We start from the raw sequence: 17,683 nt of genomic DNA, 5'->3' as shown, positions 1-17,683 counted from the left end.
ATCCCCTAATTATCTTCGTTGCTCTTCTCTGCACTCGTTCCAGAATCTCAACATCTTTTTATATTGTGATGACCAAAACTGGATGCAGTATTCCAAATGTGGCCTTACCAAGGCATTATAAAATATTAATATTTCATGTGGTCTTGATTCTATCCCTCTGTTAATGCAGCTTATGATTGCATTGGCTTTTTTGGTGGCTACAGCACACAGCTGGCTCATATTTAAGGGATTGTCCACTCAGATTCTAAGATCCCTCTTGCAGTTACTGCTATTGAGCCAGGTTCCACCTATATTGTATCTGTACAGTTGGTTTTTCTTGCCTGGCTGTAACACTTTTCTCACCATTGAATTTCATTTTGTTAGCTAGTCCCCAGTGTTCAAGTCTGTCAAGGTCCTTCTGGATCTTGAGCCTATCGTCTGAGATGCTGGCTATTCCCTGGCATTCCAGGAACTTTGAAATATTTGGTTCAATGATTCTGAGATCATGTCTGCCATCTCCTTCAGAACTCTGTGATGTAATCCGTCTGGTCCTGGTGATTTGAACTCATCTAGAGTGGACAGGCGTTCTCTTACCATTTTCTTGACTATTTTAATTTGTATTCCTAGTCTGTCTTTTACGGTTGTATTTTTGGTAGGTTGGGCTATTTTTTTTCTTTTGCGTGAAGAGAGCTGCAAAGAATGAATTAAGCAGCTTTGCTTTTTCCCTAATGCCTATTACTTGCTTGCCATCTTCTCTCATTAGTGAACTGTGTCTTTGACTTTTTTCTTGTTTTTTGTATGTTGAAACTTTTATTATTATTTTTTACATTTGTTACAAGTCTTAGTTCATTCTGAGCCTTAGCTTTCTTGACTTCATCTTTGCAGATTTGGCTATAGGCTAGTATTCTTTCTTAGTTATGTATCCCTCTTTCCATTTTATATACTTACCCTTTTTGTCTTTCACTTTATCAGTGAGTTCTTTATGCAACCATGCTTAGATTTCTTATTTACTTTTTCAGTGGTATTGTGGTGGACTGGGCTTTTATAATCACATTTTTCAGGGTTTCCCAATCTTCTTGAATTGTTTCTTTAAGATTTTCATCCATGGGATCCTTCCCAATCTCTAGGTTTGTTGAACCAATTCTTTTAAAGTCTAGGGCATTAGTCTGATTTGGTTGTGTTGCTTGTGTCTACTTTCTATTGAATTCCAATATAACATGGTAACTCTCCCACAAAGTGCCTGCAACTTCAACCCCTTCTATCATTTCATTTCTGTAAGAATTGTCCAGTATAGCTGAGCCCCTAGTACCCCTCTCTACCTTTTGGATGACAAAGTTATCAGCTAGACTCATAAGAAACTTGTTCGATCTCCCACTTGATGCAGAGTTTGTTTCCCAGTAGATGTCAGGGTAGTCAAAGTCCACCATTACTACTGTGGTGTGTTTCATGCATTACAGATTAGCAAAAAAGTTCATCCATTTTGTCTGCTTGGTTGGGTGGCCTATAGTATACACCTATGTCATTCATAGCTAATCCAGTTTTGTTTGTAAAAGTCCCAAAGATTGGTCAGCCCGCCCCTCATTTTTAGTTTAAAGCCTTTTGAATAAATTGAACCAGTCATTTTCCAAATACGTTCTTCTCTGTTCTTGTGAAGTCCATCCCTTTCCAGAATCCTTTCATGCAGTGGTATAAGAATTCAAAGTACTCTTAGAGGCACTATCCCTTAAACCAATGGTTTATTTCTAATATCCTTTGTTCCCTTGATCTTTTTGTTGTTGAAAGTCCAGATCAAAACAACCCCACAGCTATGAAAGGTCATAAAATGGGGCAAAATTCATTTTACAGCTGTCTCACTTAGCGATAGAAATTTTTGGCTCAATTTGGTTGTACGCCAAGGATATATAATGTAAACAAATTTGGACCTTGCTTTCATTGTTAGGACTTACATAATTTTGGTACTGCTGGGGATCACTAAAATAAATCTGTTCTTCTACCTTGCCAGATATACACATTTTACTAAATCATAAATAAGAGGAAAATTTCTTACTTTTCCCAATTTGTCAAATTGAGATAATTTTTCCATGACCATTTTCTACTTTTGTTTTTCTAGGAGTACATTATTAGCATAACAACTGTCCTACAATGGACCAGAGATCGTAATTACCATTGCCACTGGTTAATTTTCACAATCTAAAGAGGGCATTCTTGGCCATTGCCATGTGAGGAAGCATTTAAAATCTTCTAAAAGGCAGGAAGATAATGCTGTCCTAGAACAATGAAGGTGCAATTCATTGAGAATAGTGAATAGATGACTAGTGATTCTGATTTTCATTTATATTATTGAAACAGCAAACATTCAAAAAGGCTGTGGATGGTTTCAAGTTTCTAATATGTATCTGTGTGAGGCTAACTTTATTGTGGTTGATTCACATACCATACTAAATCATTGTGCAGTTTCTTTGATTTGGCTTATCATAGGTTGCTCCAGTCATCAGTGTTTTTTTCACTTTTTTCTGTTGTGTGAACAGAGATACTTCAAAAACCTTTGCCCTGTTCAGACATAGCAACATAAATTGTACAATTGGCAATCAAGGAAAGCAGAACAGAGCATACTCATTGTATATCATTATCCGCCCATGGTGTCCAATTGAGGGTTTATTTTAATTCCATAGAGTTAAGAACTCTGGGAAAATCTCTACAACCATTTTTTGCTCCATGTGATTCAGAAGCCTGGAAAATTGGGATTCTATGTTACTTCCATAACTAGACAGAAGTGATGCTGTTTGGTTGCCACTTGCTTTCTTTATAAAGAGGGTAGGACAATGCCAAAAAATAGGATAAATGTCAATTTGCATATCCACTTCACTGTCCTTATACCTGAACATAGCTAATCCAGTTTTGTTTGTAAAAGAACCTTCTCCACCCACAATAAGTTATAGACCAACAATGAGTTACTGATATATCAGTACAGTCAATCTTCTGGCTCTCAAATTGGATGTCTACTCAGAAGTTCTACTCCTATAAAAAAAAATAGCTCCCAATGAGGGGTTTTAACTGCCACAGCAGAAGTGAATTGCCCTTACTGTGCATTTTAAAGAAGTGTTCAGTATCGGTCCCTATTGGTTACAGACGGTGTCAATCCCCATGCCTGACTGCCAAGACCGCCATTAGGAGAATGAAGTATATTACAAAAGCAGGAATCCAGATATGTAGAAGACAAAAGAGTGATGTAAAAGAGCATCTTGAACATAATATATTGTGTGTGAATCTCTGCCTAAAGAAAGAGATGCATAATCAGATTAGTCTGATTTATATCAAAGCACAAGAAATTACTATGATCACACCATTTTAATTTGTGTATATTTATACAACTTATAAAAATTATGTACTTAAAGACAATAACATAAAGGCCAAACAGTAATTTTGTATTTATTCAAAAGGTTTAAACATACAGAAGCAAGCTCCTAATTATTAATGCATCATTATGCATAGATGTTGCTGTTTTATACTGTAGTGCTGGCTGCTTTTTTTCATCCAGTAATAATAGGACACAACCACCAAGAACTTCTCCTGCACAAGTGCTAAAGTTCTTGATATAATGTGCTCTTCAGCTCTATGAGCTTTGAAACATTACTCTGAAAACCCTGGCATTATAACTGCTACCTAACAAGTTAGTCATCTGCCAGATAAAATTGCACCCTTCCTTCTTTCTTTCTCCCCTCTATCAAAAATGTCACATCTTTAATAGACAATTAAAAGTGCATTAAATGTAGAATGGTTTAAATTCCGAAAGGTTTCTAAAAGTCAGTGAAAATACCACCCTGTGATTAGATTTTTGCATTATTGATTATAAAGTATATTTTATTTTAAGATTTTGATATTGCAAGCTTTTAGTCCTTTTTCAGTTTTGTTCTGTGCAACAGAATGGTTATACACTGCAATGCAATATTATTCTTGAAATACACACTGCAGTAAATTAAAACTATTTTACATTTATATAAATACAGTGTTCTTGCTGTATAATTTCAGTCATTGCCACAAAATCATTACACTCAATCAACACAATTATTTTCACATTTTGAAGTTGTTTATCTTATTTTGCAGGAGACAAATATCTATTTTCCTTCTAAAATATAATGTACTCCTGATACCTTCCTTTCATTTGAAGTTCATTTTAATGATTTCTAAGCAATAATCAATGGTTTCATGAACAGGTGATTAAAGAATTTATTATAATCTGCATACTTTTCCTTCAAAGATAGCTATTTTGCATAAAGTTATAAATTGTTTTAAAACTAATTTAGTGTTTAATTCATGACAGTTCCAAGATTTATGAATTGTACCACAATTAAATGCAATAAGGTACAAAAAATAAGAATAACCAGACAGCTGACATCTATCAGTGGATTTAAAAAAAGAAAATAATATGGCTTTAATATTTTAATCAAGCAAAGTTACTTGGAGATAGAAAAATATTTAGTAACTTTGCTAATAAAAAAACAGCTGCATCATTTACCACAAACCTGGATAATTTAAAATTCCAATTTCAGTAAGTTTTTTTTTTAAAAAAACTTAATAAAAAGGATATTTAATATAAACAATCATGTTGCATGCTATATATTTTTATCACTGTAGAAATTCAGTTTCATATTGCTGTGCAGTCCAAAGAGTTGATAAAGGATTTTGATTTTCAAAACTGCAAATATATTTATTAAATTGCATTCATTTCAGCTGGAATTAAGTTCAGCTAGTATTGTCAGGATTCAACCCAATATATGGCTGTGTAATGTATATCTTGGTTCTTCTGTTTCCATAGATTCTCATTTAGAAAACTGTATGGCTCAAAAAGGTCAAGTTGAATTGAATTCAGTTCTGCTTTTCTACCACTGGAATTAACAATACTGGCAGATCAGCAGATCAGATTTTCCCTTCCCCTATAAAGCTGGTTCAGATGGGTGAGGAGGATGCTTAGAGAGATTTGGGGATGCACAGGAAAACTGGTTTGAAAAATCCACCTATGGTTTTGTTTAAATTTTACCGATGCAAGATGGAAATGCAAATACCTGTTCAAGTTTCAAAAACTTCATGAATGACTAGGATCCAAGGAATTACTTGGGCTTCTATGTATGCTCCATAACTGTTTTTGAAATAGTGCTTTTAAAAAATAGTTTGTACATTAGATTTGCTGTTAATTGCAGCAGGTTCCAAGGAATATATCCAAATTTTAAGCACACCTAAAAAAAACCTTTGGACCCCAGATTTGGTTATTAATTACATGGTGTTAAGCATGGTTACTAAGAAGTAATTAGTAATTCCACTGGGACTTATTCTCAAATAATTGTACATAGGATTTCAACCTAAAAGATCCTTTATTTTTCTCAAAGAAGTTATCTAGACTTTGTTTTAGACGAAGATACCTGACAATTATTGTATGTAATATCAATTATTGTAGGTTGTTTTTAATAATTATGCTACATATTTAAATTATTCATATGATATATAGTAATGATCATCACAAGAAAGACACAGTTGCCGTAACATAGTTTAGTTTTGAGAGAGATCCAGATTTTGAAAATTGTCTATTTTAGGGCTCATTTTAAGAGTAGTTAAATCGCAATCCTATACACAGTTACTGAGTTATTGACTTGCCTAAAAATTAATAGCATTAAATAGCCCCTATTCTTATTATCATTCCAAATGTGTCTAGGATGTGGGATAATTTTTATATGCTCAGATTTGTTGGCCACACTTTTGGCAATATACATTGATCCCAGTTTTCAAAGGAAGGAAAAATAAAATTCTTTAACCACAATTTTGACATAAAATTAAACAACCCCAAAATGAGCAGATCACTATAGTCTGTAGGGTTTTGTACTGTTAATGAGACTTTGCTTGGAGGACAATGTGTTTGAGAGTGTCTTGTTTAGATTTGCCTTTGTGTAGGACCATGACCTTCAGAGTGAATAGGTTGGGGAGCAGAATCTCATTTGATCCCGAGATGACAGTCTTTGAGAAAAACAAAAACAAAACCTGGGCACAATTCACCATATAGCTGACTTAAGCAGGCTCCACTGAAATAGGAACCAAATTATCTGCACAACTTTACTAGCTTTAATGGAACATGTAGAAAACCATGTCTTGATGGAGTCTGTCCATGTTAATGTTTATCTTAGATAAAATGTGTATAAAGCTGCAAACACAGCAAGAGGCTTGAAGCAGACTCATTGTGCTCAAAGGATGTAAAAAGTAGTAGACAAATGCTGAGGAAGTTGGATGGAAAAAGAACAACTGGAAACAATTATGGGTGGTTATTTACAACAGACATTGTGAGATAGATATGATGCTAAAAAGGCACAGCTTTCCCTTTCTTAAATACACTGTAAACGGTTCATTATGCATGCAGAACAATTCACTTTACAAAAAAGAAAAAGAAAAAAAAAACCTTGTGTTTAGACAAAAATGAGTAATTAAATAGTCTCCAGCAAAATAGAATTCTTCCAAAAATACTTTCCCATTCATCCTATTAACCATTAAAGATTTTAGGTCTCATTTACAAAAGTTCCTTATACCATTTGTTTCAGGTCCTTCAATTTATACATACAGCATTGTACAGTACAGCAAAAGACTGCAAAAAATTATTGGTAAAGCCAGCACAATATACTATAAATTGAAACTGAGGCATTTGTTTTAACATCTTATCCTTTCAAGTTAAATAATAAATGAACACTTAACACAGTGTAGATCATCTATGATGGATAACATGGGATAACAAATGCCGCAAGTGAATATACCAAGATTATTCCACACCAAAATGTTCCATTATCTATGTTACATATCCAGGAATTTGATTTGTTTTTACGTATGTGTGTGTGTTTGTGTATAGTACAAGAATTAATGCCCCATATTGACTTTATTTATGTGCAAACCAATGGTAAGCTTTTTAAAAGTTCATAATAGTTCTTAAACCCTTTTAAAACAAGCAAACAATACCAGAAACTACATGACATAATTAAAATGTTCTTCTGTTAATATATCAAAATCAAGGAGTTATTTGACTAGATATGGCTTTTCATCCAGAGGAACAGGAATATTTCTTTTCTTTCTTTTCTTTTTTTTTTTAATGCTGGGAGTATTTGGGGTGGTCTGGTGTTCATAAACATCTTGGCTATTTTGTCTTACCAAGTTCATATAAGATGCTTGTTTTCCATTCTCCAAACCTTCATATTGTCTTTAGACTACTGAGACACTGTTGAACGATTTTGAATAGCACACTTTAAATGTGGCTTCTTGGCTCCTTCATGGGTGTGGAATAGCGCAGGGGAACTTAAGGCAAAGTTTTCTTTTTTTCCATTAAGACATGTTCTGTCACTTCCTGTGGAAGTAGAGGGGTTTGGCATTCCCAGATTCCACTTTGGGTAACTGGTCACTGATGATTTCTACCAACATGGCTGGAAACTCCACTTTGAGAGCTTGAGACTCTCGGAAGGTGTAGAAGCAAAATTCCAGCAAATCGCTAACAAGCTGAAATGGAATGGAAGAAAAAAAAGTCAGGAATGGTGAGCATTAAAGGATGTTGAAAATAGTTTGTAATACTGAACAAGCAATGTAGTACAGTAGTACAAAAGATGAAACTTTACGGCTGTGCAAAGGCTTTGGAAAAAGATGTGGTGAAACACCTGAAAGCACATCGGAGGCACCTTTCTTTGAACCCTGAAGTCTGTTCTTTTTCCAGAATTGCATATTTGTTAGAAGGCTGCTTGTGAATCTTTATACCTGCATGAATTTGCACAGCATTCTCACGTGTGAAAACAACCAAAAGCAGTTTTCGAAGCAGCAACACAAACCTTGACAAAAACCAGCTATTTTAATGATTTGAAAATGGCTGCTTTGTATTTGCTCCAGCCTTTTGCGACCCACCTCTTTTAAAGCCTTGTAATGTTATTTTCAAAATCTCTGTAAAAAGTAGCTGTGAACTGAAACAAATTACTTCTGCTTCAGTTTCACTGAAAGAAACTAGCATATAATTTGCTCTGGTTTGTAACAAACATCTTGGTTTTTCAATCATGAACTGGAAGTCGAGCAGAAGGAGAAAATGGAATTCTTTAAACAGAGTGTTGGTGCCACTTTACAAACACTATTTTTCTTCCTAAATAAAAATGACAAATTTTGCCACATCCATTTTCCTTCCGAGTGTGCACTTTTCATGTACAAAGTAAATGACATAAACCTGTGAAACTGCCTCAAATTATCCTAAGGTTATACTATTTACTTATAGACTCATTTTTTATACAAACATTGAAGGCAAGATTTAGAAAACTGATTAAACTACATCTAGTTTACAACCATTTCCTTTATTCTCAGGAGCTTCTGTTTGTTCTAAATAATGTTTCTCTTTCATTGGCCTTTTACTAATTGAATCACACAAAAAGTACCGTAATAGAAAATCCATGAAAAATACACACAGTACTATAAGCTGTTCTAAATTATGTACACTTTGCTAACAATACTGAGCATGCCTCATTTCCATTAGTTTTATCTCCTATAACCTTGTTACAACATTTAGAAAATAAGTTTGAACTTTCAGTCAGATGTGCAGGGCTCCCCAAGGCTTTTTTGGATCATGGGCACAGTTGGAATTGCCATCCTCATCATCAAATTGCTGCTAGGAAGGAGGTGTACCCACATACTAAATGAACTTTTGTGTTGGTTAGTCACAAAGCACCTATTTTAGTTAGGCGGAGAGAATTCCTAAAGCCAGAAGCACCAAAAATAAAACTGATTTTTGAACCATCAAACTCTGGATCCCTCAGTTTATTTCTTTGTATTAACCCAGATTCCTGGCTTCCTTTAAAGCTGCATTGCCATACATTCTTCTGCAAACTTATATTTTTTTCTATCTTGGACATATAATATTTTCCCTATTGCTAGATTTTATTACACAAATTTATCTCTCCAAGGTGCTTTGCTATAACTACTTGATTCAAGGCCGAATTTCTGGTGATGAAAGAAGACCAGCATAGAAGCAACTTATGGAAAAAGAAAAAAAAAGTAAGGAAAGAAGGTGAAAGGAATGTTAAAAAAAAATAAGGAGGGTGCCAAAAAAATAGAAATGTGCCATGAAAAGAATGGATGCTGGGCACATGGAAGACAACATTTGTGAAGGAAGAAATAAGAAGGATCATGCAAACAGACAGCACATATTCTGTTTGTACAAGAGTCTAACTGAGTTGTGGGCAAAATTGATGTACTGTATGCAGTTAAAAATGTTTTTAACTTAAATCAGTTCCAGACAGCCATGTCATGCTAACACGAAAAAAAAAAAAGTTAATAGATGGTTGACCATTTTTTTCCCCTTGGTCCTGGCAAAGAAAAGCAAAACAGCTGCTTTGGTCATTCTAATTACCCTGCTTCCAATCCAGGCAATTGAAGATTGTAGTAAAACAAATAACAAGAAGATGGAGGCATACATCATATCTCCATTTACTGTCTCTTTCTTGATCAACTACAAGAAGCAAGTAGACCAACTTCAGACAGCATAAACCTTTGAATTTAATGGACGCGGTCAAAAATCTGATATTATGATCTGAGATTAGAATCCAATCTCTGGCTACAGAGAAAGATGTCCAGTGAATTCTGTCACTCAGGGATGCTGCCTTAGGAGCTATGGATTGTGTTCCAAATATAGCAGAATAGTTATATATACTTACTGTAACGAATTCGTTAATGGCACTGACTTCCAGGTTTATAATGATTAGTTATAATTATGTAACTTTCATTACAAGGAATGAAGGATCATTCAGAAGGTAGCAGCATAGAAAATTTATTCAAGCCTATTCTATACTATACACAAGTATTTGGTCAACACTAAATTGATACCCAGTAAATGTCAATGGAATTCAGGAGCGATTGGACTTGAGCTCTTGTATGAATGCAAGAACTCTAAACTGATGGTGCACTTAAGTCCCCCTCCCCAGCTCTGCCTGCTCTTCTTCTAACATAACTTTATATTTTAGAGATAAGTTTCCATATATTTCACAATTTATTATTTAATTAGAAATTTGTGAAAAATTGTTGGAATTATTTGTGTTTTGAAAGGCTAGCTTTTTTATTTTAAAAAATACAATTCCTTCCTAATCATTTTTATAACTATTGAAAATCCCACAATGATATAACTACATTTCTCCAAGAGGGCAAACTCAACCTAGCTGGCCTGAAAAGTAATTGTTGAAATCTCTGTCTCCACTTCTCACAGAGTAGTGAATTATTATCACCATCTGACCTAGTTTGTGAAAGGGAAATAAGCTTCTCACAGCAATATGTATTCAAATCACATAATGCTTCTAATAGCACCTTATTAAAATTTTATTTCTTTATTTAACTAAGAACGTACTACCGTCTGAATTTAATTTTTGTTTTTATCAGCTAGTTTTTTTGTAAAAAAGTGAGATTTTTAAAAAACTGAGGGATCAAGAAGGAATTCGCAGAATATGAATAATTTTTCCAATTCTCTATCAACATAAATGATAATTAGTTTAACTGAATTGCATAACAGTAACAATGGTTTTGATTATTTGCAGTAATCCAACAAGCTTAAAGTTAAATAGTAATTATTGTAATGGTTTATCTTGTCATTAATTTCTTTTTAAAAGGTCATACTTATGAGGAAATCATATTAGGCTTGATAGCTAAATTCTGCTTTCTAAATCAGGGATCATACCTTAAAGATAAGAGGCTAGGGAAAAAGTTGCTATGAAAGAGAGTTATGACATTTTGTCTGCTTGTGAGTTTTCTGAATGGCTATTGTGTGACACACAATTTTGTGCAACAAGTAAGACTATTCTTAGTTTCTTATAATCATGAAAGGAATTTGACTGGATTATCTATTCAACTACCCAAAATTATTTTAACGAAGCTCCCTGACAGTTCTGATTCCTAACTTTTGGGCTGGTACACTGCAATTCTAATCCTAACCAAAAGATTGTGATTTTGGGTCTAGAAATTTGGTATTTGATATATATTTGCTAATTTACTAATTTTCATTAGTATTTTAAAGACAAAAATCAGTGCCAGCATATACTAATCAGGCCTCAACCAAACTTTCTCACTGCAACTTTGTTTTTGTTATTCGTGTCTTATTTTGGGAGAGAATCTTCCACAAAAAAATCCCCAAAAAATCAAAACAACTACTCCCCCAACCTATAATCCTTTCTCCTCTGAACAGAAAAAGAAACTAATTCTTTAAAATTTATTTTATTTGTATATCTTTTATGCCAGTTTATTGATACAAACTGTCAACAAAGATATTGAATTTCAAAATTAATTAAGCTTGACTTGCTGTATCATAAAAAATGTAGTAGAGGCTTTCACTGTACCATCATAGTGCCATCTTGGTATGGGGAAGCTTTGCAAGCTTCTACGGTATGTGCAAATGTACAGATATGAAATAGTTCTCCCAAGGTTTTTATAACAGAGTTTCCCAAACTTTCCAGCCTTGGGACCAACGGGGAGGTGGAGAGGGGATGACAAGTGTGAGCGAGCAGCTCCATTTGCACAAGTGGCAGACCTATGTGCAAATGGAACATGCGCACTCATGCTTACCAGCTGCTTGTGCAAGTGAGATGCGTGTGCATGCACACTCGCCACATTCACAGCCCAATTCCAGAGGGCTCAATGCGCAGTAGTGGGCTGCGGCCCGGGGAGTTAGAAACTGCATCAGTTTAAATTTGACTCCATCAGTGATATTACTTTGTATCTGAAGTCAAAGTGTTCAGGGTTTTTTTATTTTTTTAGAAAATAGGGTGTCTATATATAAATGTGCTGGTGTTTTACAATTTTAATCAGCCTACCTTTTTTTTTCAGGATCTTTTTCCTTAGCTTGGCATTTTTTGGCATTCACATATGTTTCCCATGAGAAGAACACCAACTAAAATAACTAATGTAAAATTTTCCTGTTGTTGTTACTGCCTAAATTACAAATTATTTTAATACAAATTATTATTATTATTATTATTATTATTATTATTATTATTATTATTATTATTATTATTATTTATACTTTGCTATTGTATTTAAAGTAGCTCAGTTCCTTCTCTGCACAATTTAGTCACCAAGGGCATTTTTTTTGTACATGACCTTTGGATTATTCTACTCAGTTTATTAAATGATGTGATTGTAGGGAACCACTGGAGGCACTATAATAACATATTACTTTTTGAAATATGTATCTTAAACCAAATTGATAGAAAAGGATTTTATATAATTTTCTCAAAGATATTTCCAATCTCAGAAGACCAGTCTTCTCGTTTTCAAAATTATTCTGTAACACAAGTATTTTGAAGAGGTGAAACTTTCAATCAGTGATTTTTCTATCTCCAAGTTGAGATGAGGTAGAATGTTTGCTTATTTGCCTTATTAAATCAATTGATATAGCCACCTCTCATACAAACAAGTGACTAGGCCGTGTTCAACATAGCTAAAACAGTTAAGAAACACATTAAAAACTATAAAACTAAGCTAAAACTCTTTTGTTATATAACCAGAGTAATGTTGAAAATGAGAAAAGTGACCTTCTGAGATTGGAAAGATAGATAGATAGATAGATAGATAGACAGACAGATAGATAGATAGATAGAGATAGATAGATAGATAGATAGATAGATAGATAGATAGATGATAGATAGAATAATAAGCCCTTTTGTTATAAATATATTTAAATAGGGTATTACCACAAAGGAAACTACTTGTAAGGGCATTATCTACTCATTCCAAGGAGTTACAGTAATACACCTACAGGAGCTATGATTTTTTCCTAGAGCAGTGATGGCGAACCTTTTAGCCACTGAGTGCCCAAACTGCGTCCGCACGTGACCAAACTGAAAAGTGCACATGCTTGAACACGTGTGTGTGCGGACATGTCTGCATGCACAGCAGAGACCCAAAGATCAGCTGGCTGGCGGAAGGCAGAGCATCCCAACACCGGCAACGTGGCAAGAGGTAAGACCTTTTTCTTTTGTGAGCTTCTGTTTCATCGTTTGCAGGGAAACAGAAGTTCACGAAAGAAATGCCACGGAAATCTGACCTGGGTCGACAACGTGTGTGTGAGCAGAGGGCGCCCTGTGTGCCACCTCTGGCACGCATGCCATAGTTTCACCATCATGGTCCTAGAGGCTTCTTAAAACCAGTCCAAATATGCATAAAAATGGAAATATTCTAATTACTAAAGTACATGACAATGGATTATTGACATGGATTATAATATTAAACATGATGCACATCCATACATCACCCCAAGTCTCAACCAGCCTCCTACAGAATCTATGTTTATATATATTTGGATAGATTGAATTAAACAAAGCATTAATTGAAAACAGTGAATCTGAAATCCTATTAGGTTTAATCCAAAAATGCTAATCTGGTTTGCAGAGCAAGATAATGTTGAACCACCACAACAAAAAGCAACGATTTCCCTCCTCAAAGCAAATGCAACTCTCTAAAGAATGAGCTGTTACTGCAGTACTAATAATACTTTTAACTCCCACCAAGATTTTTCAGTGTTTTAATTAACAGCACATTACTCAACAAATAATTCCATATGTATGTTCTGTAAACAAACCTCAGGCTTTCATACAGATCTGACCTGAAATGCACCATACTGTATTGCATCTTCATAAATAAGCCAGTTAAATACAAAGAGGCGTATTTATATGCAACCTCTCGCACAACAAGGCCAAAGTTTCTGAATGGTATATTAAAAGTGTATTTCACTGCATCTAAGCTAGTAAGAATGGAACAGAGATTTTCTATATTTTTTTACTGAGAGATTTTAATAGCTTTTAAAAGATATTTGCAAATATCATCACATAACTGGCAGTTCAACAAAAGTGCTAAATAGTAACTCCTATTGGAAAATTAAAAAAACATAATTTAAATGATTTTAGTATTATAGTCATGTGGCAGACTCATTATGTTCAAAGCTGTTTATAAAACCTTGGAACACTGAAGACGCTGTTTCACAAGTTACTACACTCAGCAAAGACTCTAAAAAGATTATGATGTACAGAAACAAACATAGATTCTATATTAAGAAAATCAATGGGCAACTTGTTTCAGTACATGCCACGCTTTTTTAAGAATTTAGAAACATGTCACATTTTAATGAAATTCTAAACAAAGGACTTCAACTGATTTTCAGTGACTTGTAAGGTTAATTCTGAGAATGCGTTTGTGAATTGTCCTCATCCACACACCCATGAGAGACTGCCTGACAGCATCCAATGACCCAAAGTAATTTTCTGTATTTTTGGCTGTAGAACTTTAATCTTGAGACTTATTTACTCTCCTGTTTTCCTTGTAGATCAGAAACAGAAGTGAAATAACTAATGTGGTTGAAATCCAAAACTTATTTTCTATCTTCCATAATGTTTAGTAAGGGAAATGGGAGCATTCTTTGTTTTGATTGGTAACTATATATTCTTCCTTCACTTTATTGGTTATTGCCAAAAAACCTAGTGAAACAGAGGTAGAGAAAAGAGATTTGAAAATATTATGCTTTGCTAATTTTTTCCATAACAAAGATTTTGCCATATAATGCACAGGTACGGTATATGTGGTACCTTGCTCAACAATGGTGATTGTGAGAGGGATCTTGGAGTCCTAGTGGACAATCACTTAAATATGAGCCAGCAGTGTGCTGCAGTGCCAAAAAAGCCAACACAGTTCTAGGCTGCATAAACAGAGGGATAGAATCAAGATCACATGAAGTGTTAATATCACTTTATAATGCCTTGGTAAGGCCACACTTGAAATATTACCAAATATACCAAATATTTGGTCGCCATGATGTAAAAAAGATGTTGAGACTCTAGAAAGAGTGCAGAGAAGAGCAACAAAGATGATTAGGCGACTCGAGGAAAAAACATATGAAGAACAGCTGCAGGAACTGGGTATGTCTAGTTTAATGAAGAGAAGGACTAGGGGAGACATGATAGCAGTGTTCCAATATCTCAGGGGTTTCCACAAAGAAGAGGGAGTCAAATTATTCTCCAAAGCACCTGAGGGTAGAACAAGAAGCAATGGGTGGAAACTAATCAAGGAGAGAAGCAACTTAGCACTAAGCAGAAATTTCCTGACAGTAAGAACAATTAATCAGTGGAACAACTTGCCTCCAGAAGTTGTGAATGCTCCAACACTGGAAGTTTTTAAGAAGAGACTGGATAACCATTTGTCTGAAGTGGTGTAGGGTTTCCTGCCTAAGCAGGGGGTTGAACTAGAAGACCTCCAAGGTCCTTTCCAACTCTGTTATTCTATTCTATTCTGCCAATGAAGCTATTACTGTGGTACTAACTTCATATAACATCGGTTAGTATCGTGATACCTTTTCTACTTACATCATGAATAGAGTCCAGGAGCTTTGTCAGTTGATAAAATCGCTGCCAACTTTGCCCAGAATTGTTTGGATGTTTAGTTACCATTTTTCTAAGTTCTTTAATGTAATTTGCCCTCATTTCTTCAAACGCAGCTTGGCTCTTGAGGCCATCCTTGGGAACTACAACAAAAGAAAGTAAAATGTGCATTATTCAACCTTTTGTCAAATGTAGAAGAAAACTTGATTGTTGCAAGTAAGGCCAATTCTTAATGATCGGACTCAAAATTTGGTATAATGCAGTTTCCATATTTCTTGTGCATTTTATAGGTTGGTAACTGAATAAGCCCGTGATGGTGAACCTATGGCCCGTAGCCATATCGGCTCAGCTCCGGTACACATGTGTGCGCCGGCCAACTGATTTTCAGGCTTCCTTGTCCCACCAGAAGTAGGGAAACAGGCGGTTTCCTTCCTCCGGAGGGCCTCGGGGGGTGGGGGGTTGGGGAAGGCCCTTTTTTCTCTCTCCCCAGGCTCCAGAACCTTTCTAGGTGGGACCGGAAGTTGGCAAACAGGACGTTTCCAGTCTCCAGAGGGCCTCGGAGTGGGGAAGGCCATTTTTCCCCTACCCAGATTCCTAGAAAGGCTCTGGAGCCTCGGGAGAGAGAAAAACGAGCCTATTGGGCCATTGTGTGCCAGGAGCAAGGAGAGTGTGTGGGGGGGGGGGGTCGTGCGCGCATCCCCGAGTCAGGGCGCATAGAATTAAGGGTGTGGGCATGCACACGTGTGACCCCCCTGCACTCCCCCCGCTTCTGGCACATGATGGCAAAAAGGTTAGCCATCACTGATATAAGCTCTTTAATTTGTGCAAACAATTTTTTTAAACTTAAACACGAGTCTCAGCCAACATCCAAAATCAATTTTGAAACAATACAGGTTAAATTGAATATTTTATTTGACCAAGTTTGATGAGACACACAAGGAATGTGTCTCTGGTGCAGAAGCTCTCAGTGCACATGCTAAGCAACAGAATAATGATGATAATAATAATAATAGTAATATCATTAAGAGGGGGAGTAAAAATGATAAGAAGAAGGGTAAATATGTGGAAATGAGTACCTAGTACAGGATTTGGTAATGATATCAGAAACTACTTAATACAAAGTATTAAGAAGTATAATAACAGTATATTATTGAGAATAATATTCTGAAACCAAGATTTCATATATTTTTTGTGTGAACCTCAGTAGTATAAAAACTCTAAAAATCAATCATCCTTTTGGTGAATTTACAAAAGATAGTTTGGAACTAGGAAAAGTAGAATGATGGAGAAGATACGTTCTTGCTTGATCCAAAATAGCTTATCTTATATAAAAAGCCAATTGCAATGTTCTTAAAGTTAGACAGGCAATCTAGAATCACCCAGGATATTTTTAGATTACTTCCAGTTTCATGAGGACAATCACTGAGATTGTCTCCATGGTGTTATTAGAGACTTCCAAACAAACCCTCATATGAATTTTATATGAGTTTATCAATACTGTGCAACATAACTTCAATAAGAGAATATATTTTTCTGATGTTCAATTACACAAACTACTTCCCTCCTGTAAACCTGGATTCTTATTTCTAATTCAACATTCTTCTATCATTATCAGCTTCAAACAAAACTCCATATATAGATGGTGCTACAGTTTCATATAATTTGCAACTTCACTGAATTCATTCATCATGTTAAAATGATCTAAAGCAGGGTGTCAAACTCGCATCATCACGGTGGTGTCATGTGATGTATCAGGACTCCCCCCCCTTCACTAAACCGGGCGTAGCCAGCGCATGACGCATCTGGCCCCGCGGGCCATGAGTTTGACAGCCCTGATCTAAAGAGAGAAAACTAGTATGAAAAAAATAAGCAAATATTATAGCATGGGAGTTTTACTTTTGTTCACTACTTAGTGCTGGAGTGTGACATCTAAAAACCCATACCCTTTCTCATTTTTAATTCCAAATTATGAATACCCCCCGTGTTTGTTTGTTTATTTTTAAAGAAAAGCTGAATTTTTAAAATAGTATTCTACAATGATAATGACATTAAAAGAGAGATTCAGAAGCTCAACAGCTGTTCCAAAAGAGCAATAATGTTCTAAATGTTTATCTAAATAATTTAGCATCTGGAGGCAAGCAAATAGCTGGTTGGGGACCTGTTGTTAGATCATTTCAGTTTTGGAGAGGATGCTAATGGTGGTAAATGGCACTTTATACATTTAACAGGAATCTATATGGACCAATCTTTGGGAAGGGGAGGAGAGAATAGAAGTAACAGCTTCCACTGATACTTTTCTGAAG

General features: G+C 35.2%; 1 protein-coding gene across 4 annotated transcripts in view; it reads right to left on the bottom strand.

The window, feature by feature from the left end:
• Positions 1-3,308: 3,308 nt before the first annotated feature.
• Positions 3,309-17,683, bottom strand: part of NR3C2 (nuclear receptor subfamily 3 group C member 2) — a 172,828-nt gene continuing 158,453 nt past the window's right edge. For all 4 annotated transcript variants that reach the window (XM_060686873.2, XM_060686870.2, XM_087874516.1 and 1 more), the window contains exons 8-9: positions 15,366-15,523; positions 3,309-7,500 (exon numbers count right to left, since the gene is read on the bottom strand). In XM_060686873.2, the coding sequence (XP_060542856.2) occupies positions 7,345-7,500; positions 15,366-15,523 (314 nt within the window). In that variant the 3' untranslated portion in view covers positions 3,309-7,344. The remainder of the gene's footprint in view (positions 7,501-15,365; positions 15,524-17,683) is intronic.

The sequence above is a fragment of the Pantherophis guttatus genome, chromosome 8, assembly GCF_059756535.1.
Source record: "Pantherophis guttatus breed Tessera chromosome 8, ASM5975653v1, whole genome shotgun sequence".
Taxonomy (NCBI): Eukaryota; Metazoa; Chordata; class Lepidosauria; order Squamata; family Colubridae; genus Pantherophis; species Pantherophis guttatus.
The sequence above is the reverse complement of the archived record's forward strand: the minus strand, read 5'-3'. Positions and strand labels throughout refer to the sequence as shown.